Genomic DNA, 22034 nt, shown 5'->3' with positions numbered 1-22034 from the left:
TTGTATTTTTAGTAGAGACAGGGTTTCACCATGTTAGCCAGGATGGTCTCGATCTCCTGACCTCGTGATCCACCCGTCTCGGCCTCCCAAAGTGGTGGGATTACAGGCTTGAGCCACTGCGCCCAGCCTACCATTATTATTTTGAGACAGAGTCTTACTCTATCACCCAGGCTGGAATGCGGTGGCGCTGTATCGGCTCACTGCAACCTACCCCTCCCAGGCTCAACTGATTCTCCCACCCCAGACTCCTGAGTAGCTAGCACTGCAGGCACCCAGCACCATGACTAGCCAATTTTTTGGGGTATTTTTAGTAGAAACGGGGTTTCACTATGCTGCCCAGGCTGGTCTCCAACTCCTGATCTCAAGCGATCTGCCTGCCTCAGCCTCCCAATGTGCTGGGATTACAGGTGTGAGCCATAGTGCCTGGCCTCGTATAGTCACTTTTAAACCTGCAATTAAGTTATTATTGACTATAATCACTGTGTTGTGCGATCCAATAGTATGTCTTATCCATTCTATTTTTTTTTTTTTTTTTGGTACCCGTTAACATGTTCTCTTTTAAAGATAAGCAAAGAAAATATTTACCCTCATATCTGGTTCTATCCGTAAACAGTAAGGCTGATTCTGATACTGCTGAATTTCTCCAGTAATTTCAGCTACTTTCCTCCTCTTACTGAAATTGATTAAATCTTTCCCTTTCTTTTTTAAAAAATCATTATTCCCTTCTTCGGTCTTCAGAATATTTGTTAAATATATTCCTAGTAAAAAAAAAAAAAAGAGAATTTAAAGAAAAGTTATTTAAAATTTTATTTAATCAATTATTTGGGAAAAAAACTGAACTAGTAAAGTTCAAAGACATCCTATACTATTCAGCAACCCTACTACTAAAATGTTAAGTCTCTGATAAACAATCATTAACTCTCCATAAAGAATTTTTTAAAGAGAAATAATTTAAAATAAAAAGAAAACAAAAGCTACTGGCTTACACAAACAGAAAGGTTGCTAATCTAAGAAATGGCAAATTAAGATTTTCTAAACCCTAATTTCACCAAGTGCAAGTTATGTTAAATCTATTCTAACCAAATGTTTTAATATTTGATTATAAATATTTAATGCCAAGTATCTTAAGTGATTATTAATCAATAAATTAATTTTAAGTCAAATTTGGTTAGTAAGTCTATAGGCTTATAAACTATGTTTTTTCAGAGCCTGTAATTTAGATAGAAAAATAATTACTTCTCACTCATGAACAATAAAAAAGTTTTTAGTCCCTTTTTCATGCATAATTGCTGGTTCATTTAAATTGGTGGTTCTCAACCGGGGACAATTTAGTCCTCCAGGGGATATTTAGGAATGTCTAGAGACATTTTTGGTTACAACTCCAGGGGCTATTGGAGTGTAGTGAATAGAGGCCAGGATGCTGCTACAGATCCTACCATGCACAAGACAGCCCATCACAACAAATAATTATTTGGCCCAAAATACCAAAATTGTTGAAATTGGCAAAATTTGATTTAAATTATTCAATTTCAATCATACACAACAATATTTTAAATTTAAAAATCACATAAAAGCTTTTAATAAATTAAAGAGAAAGCAAATGCTGTAGATGTGACACAGTTATGATAAAAAATAACAGTTACCATTTCATGAGTGTGCCCTATGTGCTAGACTTAAGTAGCACAGATAAAATATTTTTAATCCTTATTTATAACAACCCTATGAGATATTATAGTCTTCATTTTATAGATAATAGTTTTATTATTTATCAATACAGAGAGCTAATAAAAGTAGATGATCTCAGATATAGAATAATGTGCCTCTGAAGACTGCTTTCTTTTGGCTATCACACGCTAACCCTCAAAATATACCCATATTTAGTAACTTACCAAAAAAAGGCACACAAGGTGGATTGATTGACTTAAGTTTTACTAGATATTTTTTAAAGTGATCTTGACTTAATTCCACAGCTTCATCCAAAATTTTCCTTTTTCTTTCCTGCAATGCCTTAAAGTATATATAAATTGAGTATAAACTGTTTGCAATTCAATCGTATTTTATAAATGCAAATCTTTAAATTTTATAAAATTTTGCAAATTATCTGGAAAACAATTTTTTAAATTAAGAGATGAGTGGTATTCCTTTGTACACTTACCTGAAGTGATTTCTCCTCTCTTTATCTATAAATACAAAACCCATAATTTACTCATATAAATTAGAAGATTAAGCAATAAAAAAAATTCTACATCATGCCTTGTGGGTCATTTTGACTAGCCAGGGTTTCAAGTCATAGCTGTAGAAGAGGAAAATTATAACCCCTGAACATTCAAATATTTTTCCACTGAAATATCTTTTGGGGCTAAGGGTTGGGGTTTTGGTAAGGAGAAGACAACTATCGGAAGGCAAGAAGACTTGAACAAAACTTTAGTAAATGAAGTAAACTAGAATTTCTTTTATACTTCATTACTAGATCTTCTTATTGAAAATTAATTTTTACTTCAGAAAAAACATACACACACACACGTAAACTCCAGAGCAAACATTATGCTTCATGGAGAACCATTCAGTCAATTTCTTTTAAATCAAGGAAAAAGCCAAGGGGACAACACTGGAGCTTTTATTCAATACTATACAGAAGTCCTAGCTAGCATGGACAAGAAAAAGAAATAAAGAGCTAGGGATTGGAAAGAAAAAAATCTGTCACTATTCACGAGGATATGACTTCCCATGAAGAAGCTCCAATGAATCTACATATAGAATGTTAATGAGAGAATCAGCAATGTTGCTACATATAAAACCAATAGACAAAAACTAACTGCACTTCTAGATATCATCAATAAATAAATTGTGATTAAAAAAATATTCTGGCCAAGTGCAGTGGCTCACACCTGTAATCCCAGCACTTTAGAGAGGCTGGGGTGGGAGAAACGTTTGAGGCCAGGAGTTCGAAACCAGTCTGCGCAACATAGCAATGTCCAATCTCCACCTAAAATTTTAAAAATTAGCTTAGCAGGGTGGCACGTGCCTATAGTCTCAAATACTCAGGAGACTAAGTCCCAAATACTCAGGAGGATTGCTTGAGCCTGGGAATAGGAGGCTGCAGTAAGCTATGATCATGCCACTATACTCCACACTGGGTGACAAAGTATGACCCTATCTCTAAGGTCACTAAAAACAAAGTAATTCTAATCTAAAACTAGCAAAAGAGGTGTGCGATCTCTATTGAAACAAAAAAATCCCCACAAAACTTTATTAACTGAGTAAATAAATGAAGAGATAAATGATGTTCATAGTTGAAAAGACTCTTTACTATAAAAATGTCAGTTCTTCACTAATCTTAATTGGATTTAGAGATCCAGTGCAACTCCTATCAAAATGCCAATTTTAAAAAATGAAGCTTAAATTGATTCTAAAATTTATATAGGAGAATAAAGGGCCAAGAATAGGTTCCTCCTGAAAAACAGTAAGATTGGCGAGGATTTGCCCTACTCTTCTCTATCAAGGACTACTATAAAGTTATGATAGTTTAGACAAGTGGCACTGGCACAAGAGTAATCAAATAGATCAAAGGAACAGAACGGAGAGACCAACAAAATGCCCACATATATTGGCATTCAATTTATGACACATTTATTAAATAGATTTTTTTTTTTTTTTTTTTGAGATGGAGTCTTGCTCTGTCACACAGGATAGAGTGCAGTGGTGCGATCTCGGCTCACTGGAACCTCTGCCTCCTGGGTTCAAGTGATTCTCTTGCCTCAGCCTCCCAAGTAGCTGGGATTACAGGCGCATGCCACCACGCCTGGGTAATTTTTATATTTTTAGTAGAGTTGGGGTTTCATCATGTTGGCCAGGCTGGTCTTAAACTCCTGGTCTCATGTAATCCACCCACCTCAGCCTCCCAAAGTGTTGGGATTACAGGCATGAGCCACTGCACCTGGCCTATTTAATAATATTTGACTAAGTATTAATACCTTTAATATATAAAGTTCATACAAATCAATAAAATGCAAACATCTAAACAGAAAAATATACGTATAAAGCAGTTTTTCCTCTATTCCCCTCCAATCACAAGCCACTAAAAATAAATAAATAAATAAATAAATAACGTTAAAAGAGGAGTATGTATCCTCCCACATTATTCTCAATACTTATCCAATTCCATTTAGAGGTTTGGGGTTTGCTCTGCTTTGTTATACTAAAATGGAATAATGTTATAGCCATTCTGAAGCTTTTCCCCCACTAAAATACCACAAATGTTCTTCCACAATACACATATATCCCATTCACTTTGTTCTACAGCTGAACAATATTCTACAATATAGGTATAAGAGGATGTATTTAATCATTCTCTTATTGATAGACATTCAGGTTGTTTCCTGTTTCTGCTACTACAACTAATGCTGCAGTAACTGTATCTTTGTACACATAACTTTATATTCTGGTGCATTTATTTCTTACAATTCTGGGTCCTAAGAGTATGCATATTTTTAATTTTAACATATATTGTTAGACTGCTTTCCAGAAAGACTGTAAAAACGCACATTCCCAAAGGCAGTATTTACATGGCTGAGTTTCTAACTTGGTATCCTTTAGTTAAAAAAAGTCTTTCCAGGTGCAAAAGCAAAGGAAGAAACCATAAATGAAGAGACTGATACATGCAACAAAATAAAAATGATAAAACTTCCTTATGTCAAAGCATTATACATTTTTTAAATTAAAAAAGCAGATAAAAGACAAACAAATGAGAAAATACGTACAGTCTAAGTTTTAGTATATTTAATATATGAAAAATCCATATAAATGAATAAAATGCAGCTGAGCAATGCTTATAATCCCAGCTACTCAAGAGGCTGGGACAGGACGATCCCTTGAGCCCAGGAGTTCGAGACTGCAGTGGGCTATGATCATGCCACTGGCACTCCAGCCTGGGCGACAGAACAAGACCTTGTCTCTTTAGAAAAAAAAAAAAAAAAAAAAAATCAACAAAATGCAAACACCCTCCCCCCAAAAATGAGAGAGGAAATGAATATATAAATCATAAAGTACCCAATAAATACATATTCAACCTCACTAGTTATTAATTTATTTATTTTGAGAACAAGTTTCACTCTGTTGCCCAGGCTGGAGTGCAGTGGGGCAATCTCTGCTCACTGCAACCTCCACCTGCCAAGCTTAAGTGATACTCCTGCCTCAGCCTCCTGAGTAGCTGGGATTACAAACAAGCACATGCCACCAAGCCTGGCTAATTTTTGTAGTTTTAGTAGAGACGGGATTTCATCATGTTAGCCAGGCTGGTATCGAATTCCTGACCTCAGGCGATCTGCCCACCTCGGACTCCCAAAAACGTTGGGATTACAGGCATGAGCCACCGTGCCCAGCAGTGGCTTAAGACTAGGCTGGGTTGGCCAGGTGCAGTGGCTCAGACCTGCAATCCCAACACTTTGGGAAGCCAAAGCAGGCAGATCACCTGAGCCCAGGCGTTCAAGACCAGCCTGACCTCAGGTGATCCACCTGCCTTGGCCTCCCAAAGTGCTAGGATTACAGGTAAGCCACTGCGCCCAGCCTCACTAGTTATTTTTTAAGACACAATTTAAAAATGCGATTCCTGCCCCCCGCAGAGGCATGCGCTACCACGCCTGGTTAATTTTTTATTTTTATTTTTGTAGAGATGGGGTCTCCCTATGTTGCCTAGACTGGTCTTCAACACCTGGGCTCAAGTGATCCTCCTGTCTCTGCCTCCCAAAGTGTTGGGATTACAGGTGAGAGCCCTACACCTGGCCAGAAGCTTTTAATATAGTACATAATACCAAGGGGCATTTATCGTATCCTGCTACAAAACACCTTGGCAAAAGTATTAAAAGTCTTAAAGTATACAAATACTCAGACCCAGGATTTCCACCCCTAGATTATTTCTTGAAATAATCAAGCTCTTACAAAGACTTCTATATGTGAATATTCCATGATAAATTATCACAGAAAAAAATCAGAAATAATTGTCCCACAATCTACCATTGGAATAAATTATGATTTATCCATGATAGAAAACCATGAAGCCATTAAAACCTTGTTTTTGAAGATAAGCTAATACAAAAATAGAAAACTGTTTATGAGAAAAAGGCCATAAAAATCTATGTACAATATAACCTCAATTTTGTTATTAAAAATATATATGCAAAATATCTCCCTATTTTCTATATCTCCTGAATTTTCAATAGTAGATGTTAAACACATATTTTACATTTAAAAAATAAAATACTGTTTTTTTTTTTTTTTTTTTGAGACAGAGTCTCACTCTGTAGCCCAGCCTGGAGTATAGTGGTGCGATCTCAGTTCACTGCAAATTCCACCTCCTGAGTTCAAGCAATTCTCCTGTCTCAGCCTCCTGAGTAGCTGGGATAACAGGCGTGCACCACCATGCCCAGTTAATTTTTGTATTTTTAGTAGAGACAGGGTTTCTCTGTGTTGTCCAGGTTGGTCTCGAACTCCTGAGCTCAGATGATCCACCTGCCTCATCCTCCTAAAGTGCTGGGATTACAGGTGTGAGCCACCACGCCTGGCCAAATTTAAGTTTTTGAAATAGTTCTTCCCGTATTATTTTATTATGGACTATCTAAAGGTGATTAGGACATTATTTGTATTTTTATATTTAAAATCCTTTGTCATTTGAGACTATCAATCAATGTGTCATTGAATAAATCCACTTGGAACTTCATTACATTTAGGTAAGTACATTACACGGCAGTGTAAGTCTCATATTCTTTATAAAATATTGATATATTTTCTAATATAAGCCTAGGATTCACATATTATATATCACACTCATATATTAACTAATATATCAACATATATTCTAATGTATTTATATCACTGTGTTTAAGAAGCAAGGATGAATTCATAAATAATTTAATAAAAACGATAGATGACAGATGAAATTTCTTTTATGCTAATTTTATCATTCCCAAGAAAAATGAAAATGTTAAGCCTAAAACTTACCTCAAAGGTATGGTCTAGTCTGTATACTGACACTGAATTTACTGCACTGACTATCTCCAATACGCCATTGAAATTATTCAAATCTTGAAAAACTTGCAGAATTTCTATAATTCTACTTAGTACTGCAACCCGTTCTTCAAAATTTTCTGCTTCCACAATGCATCTAACAACAACAAAAATTCGTAGCTTAGAAAATTTCTTCACCTCATTTAGAAAACAAGATTATGTGTAGCCAGAATTTTAGCTTAAATATGACTTAATATTATGGCTATTAGCAAGTTGTAAGAGTAAATTAAAACTTACTTTTCAAACCAGAGGGTGAGATTTGTGGTATGGCGAATCATTTTTAATAAATTTGGAGAATTTATTTCTTTATCTTCTTTGGTCCACACACTTCCTACAAGTTCAGATGGTTGAACTTTCCTATGGAATTAAAAATCAGGGCAATTTAATCTATAAAGGATTAGTATTACTTAAAGATCTTCTAAAACTTAGTAAGAAAAAGACAATTAACCCAAAAGATAGATGAACACATATATGAACAAGTAATTCAGAGAGGAATAGACCCAAATAGCTACAAACATGAAAACATACTTTATCCCTTACTCTGAGAAAATAACATAAAACCACAATGAAATCCTGTTTTACTCTTATTAGATGAACAAAAGTCTGATAATTCAAGGCTGGGCACAGTGGCTCATGCCCGTAATCCCAGCGCTTTGCGAAGCCGAGGCGGGCGGATCACCTGAGGTGAGGAGATCGAGACCAGCCTGATCATCATGGAAAACCCTGTCTGTATTAAAATACAAAATTAGCCAGGCATGGTGGCGCATGTCTGTAATCCCAGCTACTTGGGAGGCTGAAGCAAGAGAATCGCTTGAACTCAGGAGACGCAGGTTGCGGTGAGCTGAGATCGCACCATTGCACTCCAGCCTGGGCAACAAAAGCAAAGCTCTGTCTCAAAAAAAATAAAAGAAAAAGAAAAAAAAAGTCCGATAATTCCAAATGGGTAAAAATATAATGAAACAGGAACACCAATACGGAAGTAAAAATTGATACAACCGCTTTGTAAAATAATTTGGCAAGATCTCATAGTACTGAAGAGATACATACCGGATGACTCAGCAATTCAACTCTTAAGTATGCATATATCCTAGATAAACTCCGACACAAATTTATAAGAGCCAGGTGCAGCAGCTCATGCCTGTAATCCCAGCACTTTGGGAGGCTGAGGCAGACGGATCACTTGGGGTCAGGAGTTTAAGAACAGCCTGGCCAACAAGGCGAAACCCCGTTTCTACTGAAAATACAAAAAAATCAGCTGGGTGTAGTAGTGCGTGCCTGTAGTCCCAGCTACTTAGGAGGCTGAGGCAGGAGCATCGCTTGAACCTAGGAAGCAGAGGTTGCAGTGAGCCGAGATCATGCCACTGCACTCCAGCCTGGGCAATAGAGTGAGACTTGGTCTCAAAACAAACAAACAAAAAACAATGTTATAAGAAAACGTTTACAAGAATGTTAGTGAAGCATTATTTGCAAGAGTGAATAGAGGCTCATCATCCAAAGACTGGATAAATTGTGGAGTATAAATATAATGCAACACTACACAGCATCTAAAATAAGCTAACTAGAACTATATTCATTCACTTGAACAAATGCCAAAAACAATTTAAGTAAACAGCATGTTGCAGAATGACATGTAAGTATATGCAGTTTAAAAAATGTGTGAAACAAGCTGAGGTGCAGTGGTGTGCACCTATCATCCCAGCTACTTGGGAGGATGAGGTGGGAGAATTGCTTGAGGCAAGGAGTTTGAGACTATCCTGGGCAACCATAATGAGATCCTATCTCAAAAAAGTTAAATAAAAAAACCAGGCACAGTAGTTCCTCCCTGTAGTTTCTGCTACTGAGAGACTGAGGTGGGAAGACTGCTTGAGCCTAGAGTTTGGGGCTGCAGTGAGCTATGATCATGCCACTGCACCCCAGCCTGCGTGACAGAGTGAGACCCCATCTTAAACAAACAAACAACAATAAAAAACCAGTTGGGCACTATAGCTCACACCTGTAATCTTGGCATTTTGGGAGGTTGAGGTGGGAGGACAACTTGAGGCCAAGATCAAGACCATCCTGGGCAACACAGCAAGATCTCATCTCTATGAATTTTTAAAAAAAAAATTAGCCAGGTATGGTGGTGCATGTCTGTAGTTCTAGCTACTTGAGAGGCTGAGGAAGGAGAATTGCTTGAGCCCAGGAGTTCAAGGCTACAGTGAGCTATGACTGTGCCCCTGCACTCCAGCCTGGGCAACAGCGTGAGACTCTGTTTCTTAAAAAACAAAAAAAAAGTGTACAACAACAATGCTATATATTGTTTATGAATTTCTGTGTATGTATATAAATTATAAAAATATAAAGAGAAATAGTAAACATCAAATTCAGGGTGGTGGTGATTTCTTAGGGGAAAGAGAGCAATAAGATTGGGGAGAATTATACAAAGGATTTCAATTTTATCTAAAATGTTTTTGTTGTTCATGAATATTCATATTATTTCCTATATTTTTTGAATGCCTGAGTATTTAATTAAAATTCAGACAGAAGAGCAGATTAAATCATTGTATACAGTGAGTCAGAATTACATAATTTAAAAATTGGCCAAGTACAGTGGCTCACGCCTGTAATCCCAGCATCTGGGAGGCCAAGGCAGGAGGATTGCCTGAGGCCAGGAGTTTAAGGCCAGCCTGGGCAACACAGTGAGACCCTATCTCTATTTTTTTTTTAACTGACCAGTGGCATTGCCATCAATGGCCTACAGACTTGGTTACTCATTAAAAAAACATTTTTTCATCCGTAGATTTGTGTACAAATAAGTACTTGCTAACAGTTTCTGAAATGTTTTCTTAAAGTGGCTCTATTATTTCACCAGAAATTTAGTTTACAAGGCTGGGTGTGGTGGCTCATGCCTGTAATCCCAGCACTTTGGGAGGCTGGGACAGGTGGATCACTGGAGGTCAGGAGTTCGTGACCACCCTGGCCAACATGGTGAAACCCCATCTCTACTAAAAATACAAAAAATTAGCTGGGCATGGTGGCACACACCTGTAATCCCAGCTACTCGGGAGGTTGAGGCAGGAAAATCACTTGAACTTGGGAGGCAGAGGGTGCAGTGAGCCGAGATTGTGCAATTGCACTCCAGCCTGAGTGACAGAGCAAGACTCCATCCCAAAAAACAAAAAACAAAAAACAAAAAAAAAAGGAATTTAGTTTACAAATGATGTCAATATTGGGTATTTTTCTATGTCCTGAAAGTAGGTCCACATGAAGTGACGTGCTTTTTTTCTGATGTCAATTCATGTAAAACAATTACATTGCGAGAAAAAACATAATGCAGTACTATTTGCTTTTTTTACCTCAAGTAATAAGTCCCTTCATTTCTACCTATCACAAATCCCACAATATAAACAAAGCTACCTGGATTCTAAATTACTTAAAATATAACGTAACATTTTGAGTCAAGTCTGGTTCTGAATGGCATAGCCAGTGCAAACTAAGCAAATTCTAAAGAACATAAAGTAAACGTAATATAGTAAACGTACCTTACTGTATTACCTATTATCACTAAATTTTATATATTCTTGCTTTTCCCTGTGTAATCTTTATTTAAAAATTGGCTGCTAATCAGGATAATTCTTTGAGAATATTTTTATTTTATTTTTGAGATAGGGTCTCACTCTGTCATTCAAGCTGAAGTGCGGTGGCACGATCTTGGCTCACTGCAGCCTCGACCTCAAGTGACCTTCCCATCTCAGGCCCTAGGCAACTGGGACTACATGCCCGAGCTGCCATGCCTGGCTATTTTTTGCAGTTTTTGTACGACAGAGTTTGCCATGTTGCTCAGGCTGGTCTTGAACTCCTGGTCTCAAGTGATCTACCCACCTCAGCCCCTTAAAGTGCTGGGGTTTAGGCATGAACCATCATGCCCAGCCAAGCATATTTATATTTTAAAAGGGGGCTCCTATACTACTCACAATAGTGATATGGAATCAACCTAAATGTCCAATAACAGATTAATGAATAAAGAAAATGTGGTATATATATACAATGGAACACTATTCGGCCATAAAAAAAGAATGAAAGCCCATCATTCAAGGCAACATGGATGAGCCTGGAGGACCTTATGTTAAGCAAAATTAATCAGGCACAGAAAGAAAAACATAACATGTTCCCTTTCATATATGAAAACTAAAAAAATTATGAACTTATGGAAGTAGAGAGTAGAACTGCAGGTATTAGTGGCTGGGAAGGATTGGGAGGAGGGGAAAACAGAGAGGTTGGTGTAGAAAAGTTTTTGATGGAATAACGGTAGTGACATTTTTTGACAGAGAGTTGTTACATGCAAGGCCTGTACCCTTCACAAGAGCCTGAGTTGTAAATGAGAAAAGAAAACCCATCTCACACAATATTCTATTCATTTAGCTGCTAAGGGCCTAGCATCCATACTAACTGACTTGACTGACTGACCTCAAACTAAACCAAGGTGAGAAAGTATTAGAAGTTGGAGACAGGTGGTAGACTTGAAAATCTTCTTCCTGCCATTCCTCTTGTGATGGATTGCTAGTCCCCAGTCTAGGCCTAAATAGTGATATAAGACTTTTACTTGCAGGGCAGACTAGTTAAAAACTGTGCTATGACCTTTCCTCTAAGCCCATGAGAGTAGATGAGGTATTTTTAAGCACTCATGAATAATGTGCAAAATGTTTTGAAAATACATAATGTTCAAGGTTCTTAAAAATAAAGCAAGAAATTAACATTAATTGTCTACCTGTAGAGATCAGACTCCAAAAGTGTCAGCTGACGTGCAATTTCTATTGGATGAAGTGTCATGAGATCAAATGTTTCAAACTGTCCTGGTTTGCTGATATGCCATTCAATTGCTGGAGGTGGACTTTCAAAGGTAATATTATGGCTTATTCCGTTTGCCTGAGCTTGCTTCTTCCTCTTGATGATCTTAGCGATTGACTCTACCCATTTCTTCATAGCTTTCCCTGGAAAAAGAACACATAAACAAAAACGTCTTTTACTTGGCACACATGACTACAAATCTTCATTTAATCCTTAACTGAAATTTCACCCAGCCTCAACAATTATCAACTCATGGCCAATTTTTATTTTATCTAACCCTAAATATGATAGAACATATGTTATTCTGAAACAAATCCAAGACATATTTCATTCATATTTAAGCATCTTTAAAACACTATTTAAAGTAATAACCACAACACCATTATCACACATAAAACTGACAACTTCTTAATACATTGTTATCTTCAAGAATTTTGTCACTGTTCACACTTCTCTGATTATTTTCCTTTTTTTTTTTTTTTTTTTTGAGACAGGGTCTTGCTCTGTGACCCAGGTTGGAATGCAGTGGTGCAATCTCAGCTTACTGCAACTTTCATGTTGCAGGCTCAAGCGATCCTCCCACCTCAGCCTCCCAAGTAGCTGGGACTGCACATACCACCACGCCTGACCAATTTTTGTTTTTTTTTTTAGTTTGTTTTTTTTTTGAGATGGAGTCCCACTCTGTCACCCAGGCTGGAGTGCAATGGCATGATCTCAGCTCACTGCAACCTCTGCCTCCCGGGTTCCAGCAATTCTCTTGCCTCAGCCTCCTGAGTAGCTGGGATTACAGGCGCACATTACCACACCCGGCTAACTTTGTTGTATTTTTAGTACAGATGGGGTTTCACCATGTTGGCCAGGTTGGTCTCGAACTCCTGACCTCGTGATCCGCCCGCCTCGGCCTCCCAAAGTAATGGGATTATAGGCATGAGCCACCGCGCCCGGCCTAATTTTTGTATTTTTAGTAGAAACGGGGTTTCTCCATGTTGCCCAAGCTGGTCTTGAACTCCTGGGCTCAAGTGATCTGCCTGCCTTGGCCTCCCAAAGTGTTAGGATTACAGGCATGAGCCACTGCGCCTGGCCATATTTTCTTATAGTTAGCTTGAAAAGGGATCTGAACAAGATGGCACGTATTGCATTGAGTCAATGTGTCTCAAGTCTCCTTTAATCTACAGGTTGCTGCTTTATTGCATATTTTTGCTTGCACTTTGTGGAAGAAATTGTCATTTGCCATGTTTTTCTGTCCTCTATATTTTCTGTAAAGTGAGATATAGTGACTTGGTCTGATTCAGGATTAATTTTATGACACAAATACTTGCCAAGAATACTTCTAATAGGAGGCATATCTAGTTACCTTTATGTGATGTCACCATCCACTCATGATAATTCCCTAGGTTTATTATTTTACTAGGAACTGAGAAATGTGATATTCTACCATTCCTTCTTCACTTACTAGTTGAAATACTTCCACAAAAATAAACTTTTCCTCATGAACGATTTGGTTATTCTGAAGTCTAACTAGTATAGAAAAGAACTTTGGACATTAACATAACCATTTACTTAATTTAGTCTAGTGTGTGTGTGTATTTTAGAAGCTTCTTAGATTGTGTCTAATCCAGTGTTCTCACTTAGAATATAAATTTTTGTTTTTTGTTTGTTTTGAGACAGAGAGGTCTCACTCTGCCCAGGCTTGTGGGCAGTGGCGCAATTTCAGGTCACTGCAGCCTCGAGCTCTGGGCTTAAGTGATCGCTTCACCTCAGCCTCCTGAGTAGCTGGGACTACAGGCGCATGTCATTACGCTTGGCTAATTTTCATATTTTTTGTAGAGACTGGGTTTTGCCATTTTGCCCAGACTGGTCTCGAACTCCTGGGCTCAAGCAATCAGCCCACCTCTGCCTCCCACAGTGCTGGGTGGGATATTCTAGGTGTGAGCCATTGCACTGGCCTAGAATACAATTTGAAACTGTAGTATTACGAAAATTTTAAGGTACACATAAAAATGTATCATAAACATCTCAAATTAGAAACAAAGGAATAACATTCTTAACTTTAAATAATATTCCCCTTAAAGAACAAGTAGAACACGAAATAAGTTACACCTGTATATAGTATTTGTAATGCCCTATAATGTCAGATAAAACATAAATGTTCTTGATTCAATAATATACATTTGATGACACATTTGTTTAAATGTTCATGGCCTAGGATTTCATTTCTTGGGCTATGATTCTGAAACTTAAAGTAGAAAACTCCTCTCTTTCAGATTTCAGAAATACACCAAAAACATTTCAGAAGATGTAAATATTATAAGAAACCTGTTAATCATTAAAATTAAAGAAAAAGATTAAAGAAAGTAAGAAAACATAAAATTACACATATTTTATTCAGTTGAAGAAATGGCAACCTTGCAATGAGATAAAATTAAATAGCTTAAATTTATTAAAGAGGACTTTTGACTTCTTTAAAAGAAATATTCTCCTCAAAAACTTGAAAAGGCAAAGTTCTGAGACCTCAGATGATTCTAAACATATATGAGCTTCTTGCCATCTATAAAAAACATTCCAAATTTTATTTCAGCTTTTTAAAAATGAAAAATGCTGGCCAGGCATGGTGGCTTATGCCTGTAATCCCAGCGCTTTGGGAAGCTGAGACGGGTGGATCACCTGAGGTCAGGAGATTGAGACCAGCCTGGCCAACATGGTGAAATACCATCTCTATTGAAAATACAAAAATTAGCCAGGCGTGATGGCATGTGCCTGTAGTCCCAGCTACTTAGGAGGCTGAGGCAAGAGATCACTTGAGTCTAGGAGGCAGAGGTTGCAGTGAGCTGAGATGGCACCACTGCACTCCAGCCTGGACAACAAAGCAAAGCTGTTTCAAAAAAAAAAGGAGAAATGTTTTAGTTTCTTAAAGTCACACAGATTTGAACATAAACTCATGTGCAATATAAGATTCAATCAAACCTTTAAATAATATACCTCTTACACTTGAAATGAAGGATTCTAGTCTTTCAAGCAACTCCAAATCTCTTTCAAAGTCATAAAAATGATGTTCAACCCAATGCCGAAATACATTTAAGATCCTGATAAAATGGAAAGAAACACATTTTAGTGAAACATAAGTGTTCAATTACACTTCTTCCTTCTCTAATGCCATGATGATAGCTTTATATACAAGGGTCAACACAATACTCAAAGACTCTCTAATTTGTATTTAATTAATACCTTAAGTGCTTCAATGACAAGAGGAGAGTAGGTCTCCAAACTGTGTATTATTTATTAATAAAACGTATACTTTTAACATATTTATAAGCATAAAAATAGTGGTTTCTGTACTTCCCATTTATGTTAAGGAAAAATACCTTTTCTTTATTCATATGTGGAAAACTTATGCTTTATATTATAAAAGCTATTGTAAGTTCATAAAAAGCACTTTTAAGATTTAAATTTTGATATTTTTTCACTTAAAATGGAAAACCAACTAAGATGCACTGTATCTGGTTCTAAATTCAAGTACTATCATCAAATTTCTTTCTTTTTTTTTGAGACGGAGTTTTGTTCTTGTTGCCCAGGCTGGAGTGCAATGGTACGATCTTGGCTCACTGCAACCTCCAACTCCGGGGGGTTCAAGTGATTCTCCTGCCTCAGCCTCCCAAGTAGCTGGGATTACAGTCGCCCGCCACCATGCTGGGCTAACTTTTGTATTCTTAGTAGAGACAAGGTTTCACCATGTTGACCAGGCTGGTCTCGAACTCCTGACCTCAGATGATCTGCCCATCTTGGCCTCCCAAAGTGCTGGGATTATAGGCATGAGCTACCATGCCCAGCCTATCATCAAATTTCTATGTAATCTACACATATACCTACAGTCTCTTATTTCATTTCAAAAGAAAAAAATAGGAGAACTGTTTTGTTTTACAGTATCACAAATATGATTACCTATAACAAAGAGAGATTTAATCAACCTTGCCAATGGAAAGGAAAGGAAAGACAAGGGGAGAGGGAAGAGGAGGAAAATGGAGGAGGAAGAAGGGAAAGGGAAAGGGAAGGAAAGAAGGAAGAAAAGAAGGAAATTAGTAGGCAAGCCATGGAGAGAAAATATTTGTAAAATGTTTATCTGACAAAGGACTGGCATTCAGTCCTACCCAACTTACTCCTACAACTCAGTAATAAAAAGACAAGTATCTCAATAAAAATTAGACAGAGGACTCGAACAGATTCTTCACAAAATAAGTATGAATGAAATACCGCTACACCCAACAGTATGGGTAAGGCACAAAGACTGACATTACTAAACACTGATGAGAATATGAAGCAACTAGAACATTGCTGGTGAGAATGTTTGGGAAGTTTTGGCAGTTTCTTTCAAAACTAAACACACACATATCTTATGACCCAGCCACTCCACTCTGCGTTATTTACCCAAGAAAAGTGAAAAATATTCACAGTAAGACTGGTAAGATAAAGTTCACAGCGGGCTTTATTCATAATAATAAAAAACTAGAAAAAGCCCATGTATCTTTTAGTGGGAAAATTAATAAACTGGTATATTCATATAATAAAACACAACCTTGCAATAAAATAAACCATTGATATACAGGCAAAACCATGGATGAAATTCAAAAGCATGTTAAGTGAAAGAAGACACAAAATTGAGTTTGTAAGAATGCATTTATGTAAGACTCTAAAACAGGTAAAACTAATCTATTGAGGGAGAAATTGGAACACTGCCTTTGGGCAATGGGAACAAAACTGATGAGAAGGAATGTAAGGGAACTTTCTGGGGTGTAGTAACATTCGATATCGTGAAAGGCGTTTGGATTATAGAGATGCATGTGTTAAAACTCAACAGAAGTACACTTGAGATGTGTATATCTTCTGTCTTCAGTGGAAGCAAGAAAAAATGTATTTCATTATATGCACATTTTAGAACAAAAGAAAAACAAACATTGAACTGTTACTGACATACAAGTTGAAGTATTTAAGGAGTGTACTTCAAAATTCATACAAAAATTAATGAATGAACTGATAGATGAATGATAAATGAACATATATGAATAGCTATGAATAGATGAATACATATCTAGGTGGAGGGTTTAGGGTGTTCATTTTAAAATTCTCAATTTTGCTGTATGTTAAAATTTTTCATAATAAAATGTTAGAAAAATTACTACCATCCATTTTACTAGAAATCTTTCAATATTTATATAACAGGTTTAATAACTTGGCTTGGATTTCAGAGTTTTCAACTCCATCCAATTCCATATAGGTAATCTCATCTACTACTTCTTGCAATACAATGCTTACATTCCTCTCAGGTCAACGTCCTTACCTGTGTCCTCAGCACACCATTCTTATTTCTGCCTTCTTACCTTTCTTCATACTATTTCCCATGACCGTGAATACCTACAATCACCTTTCTACCTATCTAAAGCCTATACATCCTTTAGGAGCAATCTCAGATTTTACCTTCTCCAAGATGCCTTCCCTAATTACTCTGGTCTAATCTTTGCTATTCCTGAAATTTTATAGGGATGTATTTTGTCTAAGTCCCTTAAACACTCAAAGTAGAACAATACATAACTGTTTCATGTGTCTTTTTCCCCCAGTAAAGTCCCCAATAAAGCCATAATATCACGACAGTCTATGTTATTTTTGTACTTAGCATAGTTATAAGTATAGGACTGAGAATACAGCAAATGCTTAGAAATACATACTTAAAGAGCTTATATGACTGAGAATCAAAGATCATACTCCCACCCCTACCCCACCCAATAGCAACTTCATAAATGTATGTCTCATATCAAGGGATTTCATGTGAGTGTAGATAAGTACAAATGCATCACAGCTAGCAGAAAAAACTAATTACTTATTTATTGCTGATACATAAATAATCTCATCTTCTTATACAAAGAATGACATGTTAAAAGTTTTGGTGAAAGACATATAGCTGGGAGCACTATCATTCTTCTAAAACTGCATTTATTTGTGGAAATTATCCTGGGAAATAAATAACTAATATACTCAGTTCCAAAATTACAATTTATTGGTCAACAGTAAACAAGGACACTTGAAATTTACAGAGAAAAAATTTAGATTATATATAATTAATAAGATAACTTGGTTTCCAATGGAAGGGGGTAGATAATACTTCGGTTACTTGGACTGTACAGAGGGCTAATCAAAGGATTAGCCCTAAGGATTAGCAATTTTCAATGCTTAGTGGAAAACACACAGACACACAGACACACACACACACACACACACAAAGAAAATCAGACATGAGTCCTGCCACTCTCTTTATATAACTTAGCTCAAATTACTTCATCTTGCTAGGTTTCAATTTCCTTATATATAAAGTAGGAATAGTAATCATGTTGTAAGAATGAGATTAAAAAGATAAAACATTTAGGGTAATCCCTGGCACACAGTAGTATTTATTAACTGGAAGCTTCTATAATCAAATACATTTTTAGAAATTATTGCAATGATTTCTTAAACAAATGTCTATATATTTTGTGAGAGATAAGTGGGAAAAGGGCTAGAACTTCCACACTTCCACAAATATTATAAATTGTAAAAAAGCCAGGATTACTATATGATCGCAAAGGGAAATGAAGGAAAAAAGTGTGAAAAAAGGTTGACAGCAGGCAAGCTCATAAGAAATTTTATAATTTTTACTTACTATAACAAATAGGTATCCTGCTACATAAGCATAACATATCACATGCCAGAGATATGTGATGCAAATACAGGATATTTAAATGGTTGAATTTTTTAGGGTATTTAAGAATACTTTCACTGAGAAAGAACTTTTTTAGTTTAACTTAACTGCTGTGAAGTTAAAAATATTACCTACATTTGAATTAAAAGCTGAGAACTTTTGTGTTAACTATATATTGAAAACTGACACATAAAATATGTATACATATATATATAAAATATTCAAACCAAACCTAAGTTGTACTGGTTGGACGTATTCCTTGCGAAATCTTTTAAGGTCTGCACTGATTGGCTGCTCGCCTTTCTCTATTGCCAATTTGTCTGCGTCAGTAGGTTCTGGCTCTGGGATTTCAAACCTAAGAAGAAAAGCAAAAGGAGAAAAATCTGTTCATACATAATGAAAATACAAGGAGGAAAATATTGTGACCAAGCAACCTTCTTTCCTACCACTTTCATGAAAAATGGATTACTGTTAAACTTCCCTTAAGGTATGGTATACTACAAAAAACTGTCTTTGGCTACACAAAAGTAAGGTTTTGTATTCTTACTTTCATAAAAACTAAAGTTTTGCTTTTTAGCACTGATCAATACAGAAAAGGTCCAGTGGAAAGAGCCAAGGAAAGAATTCATAAGCAATTTAAAGAACATGATAGAAATGGCTTACCTAATCTGTCTTTAATATTTATATTATTAAAATGAAAGTAGGCTAATAAATTTCTTTAAATGAGTACAAATTCAAAGAGAGGGCCAAAACTGAATGTTTAACAATATTTAAATAATTTACCTAAGTGGATAAGATAAAAATAAAAAAAATTGCTCAAAACATAGGAAATACAGCTAAACTATAAGTCTAACAAGTGTGCTTTCTTTTTCTGGACATGGAAACAGAACTAAGTAGATCTTCATAGCACATTACACTGATTCAGTCTGGTAAATTTAGTTTCATAAAACAACATAGTGCTAGAGATCTAGAATTATATCTTGATAATACAGTTGATAAGCTTTGGTATAAGTAATAAGTTTTAGTAAGTTTTAAAATGTAAAACAAAAAATCATTTTGGAGTCCAGATTCTACATTTTAAACTATAAAACATTTAAAATGCCACTATAATACTAAGTAAAAAAAATTCAACCCAACACTAATTTTTAAAAGTTAATCATAATAAAGGAATTGCTGATTTTTTAGGTTTAATAATGGTATCTGATTAAAAAAATAAGAGTCTATATTTTCTAGAGATACAAAGAAAAATATTTATAGATGAATTACGTTGTCTAGGATCTACTTCAAAACAATCATGGGGTGGGGTGTTTAAATTTGTAGGGAAACAGATGAAACAATGAGCTGATAATTACTGAAGGTGGTTGATGAATAAATGGGTTTATTATATTCTTCTATCTGCTCTTGTATATGTTTTGAAATTTTTCATAACAAGTTTGTTTTAAAAGTGGAAAGTATTTGGCAAAGTAGTCTACAGTCAAAAAAAAAGTGGTAAGTAGAAAAGTCTCTTTTAAGAAAGTATCATTTTATTCCACAGAACAATATTCATTAAAATATAGTGCTTTCATCCTCCAAAGCAGTCTTTCTGATTACCACTTGAAATATTTCTAAGAGCTGAAGATGTGTGTTATAAACAGATTTTGGGGAGTACTCTATTTCAAGAGAATAGTAATACTGCCGATTTAATGCCAAATAAAATATGTTCAATAATTACTTGAGTATTTATTAGGTACTAGGCACTTTACAAAATACAGTTAATTTTTCACAAAATGTCAATATAAGTGAAATACATATTTTTCTTACCGTTCAATCAGTAAGCTCAGCAATTCCTGTGGTTTACAAAATGAACGATATGTGGTAAGAAAAGTACGAACAAAATTGGGATCTGAAAAGGCAGAGCATAAAACAGGTTTCATGTTTAATGTACTCAGTTTAATTAACTCAAAGTACCATATCTGGAGGCCTTCTTCCCTTTTTCTTTTTACTTTGGCTCCTCAGATTGTGGCTCTTCCTGACAATCATGGTACTGGCAGGATACCATCATATCCCTGCCATATATAGAAAAATACTGACATAGAGAATATACTATGGTATATTCTTAATAAACGAGAATTGTTTTCAAATTCAAAATTCATGAATATGTATATTTTATGAATATTCAATAATTAATGAAGTTAACAATATTACATTTTTACACATTTAATTCCTTCTCTTATTTATTCTTTTTGTTTTTGCAGTAGTTTTGTATTTTGGAGGCAATCCGTTTTTTCCCCAAGCCTCAAATATTTTTAAGCATCCTTAAGCTTTTGGGTCCCAGGCCCTAGGTCAGCAGGTGTAATGAGTTTCACATACCTGCATACATATGATATGTTAACCTTTCAATTAACTTCACTACAGTTCCTCCTTTAATAATGGGGATGCCACTTCTACTTTGCAAGTTGTCTTCAAAAACAATGTTTTCCTCAGAGTCTTTTACTACAAAACGATATACTTCAGGACTTGGTAATCTCAGTGGTTGCTCATTTTCTTCTTTCAGTAATACTGAATCTAACATTCGATCTAGAGTACTACGATAATGAAGAGAAATAAGGGCTGCCATCCAGTTGTTTTTTTCTTCAGCAGACTTAGCAGCAAATACTACGCTGTTCTCATCTTTGGATACTAATTCAAAAGCATGCTTGCACTCACAAGTATCTTCTTTATCACAAATTTGTATTTTCCTCATGACAAATTTTTCTTTTAACCTGTATTCTGCACTACTGTAACCTGGAAGCCGAGTCTGGCCATGATTAGGTTTACAACTGATCATTAAGCCATCAAACAGAAAAATATGCCGTTCATGTTTGGCACCGATTCTTGTCAATGGTCCCTCCATAATGAATTCATTACAACACTGTCCAATATCTTTGCCTTCCCATCCATCGATATTCTTCTGAATCTCATTCATTTTTTTGATAGCCAGGTGTTTGCTTCTTAATTGGTGACTATAAAAAGGGCAAACAGGATCTCTAAAAAAACAAACAAACAATAGAGTTTATTCAATAGCTAGGCAACCCAAATGGTTTTAAGCATAAACCATCTCAAATCATGTGAAAAAAATATTAAATAACCAATCAGTAGCTTTTACACACAGCATTTAGTTCTAACTTTGCCACTAAATAATACATCCCTCAATTTCATTATTATGAAAGTGAAGTACTACTGGCTCTATAAGAACTAAAATTGCAAAAAATCCTAAATTTCTTTCATAGATTATACTTTTAAACATTTATTAAGTCTATCCTAATAATATAACAGTGCTAATCTTTTTTATTTTTATTTTTTATTTTTTTGAGACAAAGTCTCGCTCTTGTCCCCCAGGCTGGAGTGCAATGGCATGATCTTGGCTCACTGCAACCTCTGCCTTCCGGGTTTAAGTGATTCT

The 22034-nt window shown here is 35.8% G+C and overlaps 1 protein-coding gene across 2 annotated transcripts in view; it reads right to left on the bottom strand.

Moving 5' to 3' along the window:
* SOS2 (son of sevenless homolog 2 (Drosophila)) overlaps positions 1-22034 on the bottom strand; it is a 113200-nt gene that overhangs the window by 20995 nt on the left and 70171 nt on the right. For both annotated transcript variants that reach the window (XM_011956908.1, XM_011956909.1), the window contains 9 exons: positions 20963-21618; positions 20414-20495; positions 18846-18968; positions 14869-14972; positions 11810-12032; positions 7300-7419; positions 6997-7159; positions 1890-2007; positions 586-758 (listed from right to left, as the gene is read on the bottom strand). In XM_011956908.1, the coding sequence (XP_011812298.1) occupies positions 586-758; positions 1890-2007; positions 6997-7159; positions 7300-7419; positions 11810-12032; positions 14869-14972; positions 18846-18968; positions 20414-20495; positions 20963-21618 (1762 nt within the window). The remainder of the gene's footprint in view (positions 1-585; positions 759-1889; positions 2008-6996; positions 7160-7299; positions 7420-11809; positions 12033-14868; positions 14973-18845; positions 18969-20413; positions 20496-20962; positions 21619-22034) is intronic.

Source organism: Colobus angolensis, unplaced genomic scaffold (assembly GCF_000951035.1).
Source record: "Colobus angolensis palliatus isolate OR3802 unplaced genomic scaffold, Cang.pa_1.0 Scaffold428, whole genome shotgun sequence".
In the NCBI taxonomy this organism is placed as follows: Eukaryota; Metazoa; Chordata; class Mammalia; order Primates; family Cercopithecidae; genus Colobus; species Colobus angolensis.
Note: the sequence above shows the minus strand (reverse complement) of the source record. Positions and strands in the feature narration are given on the sequence as shown.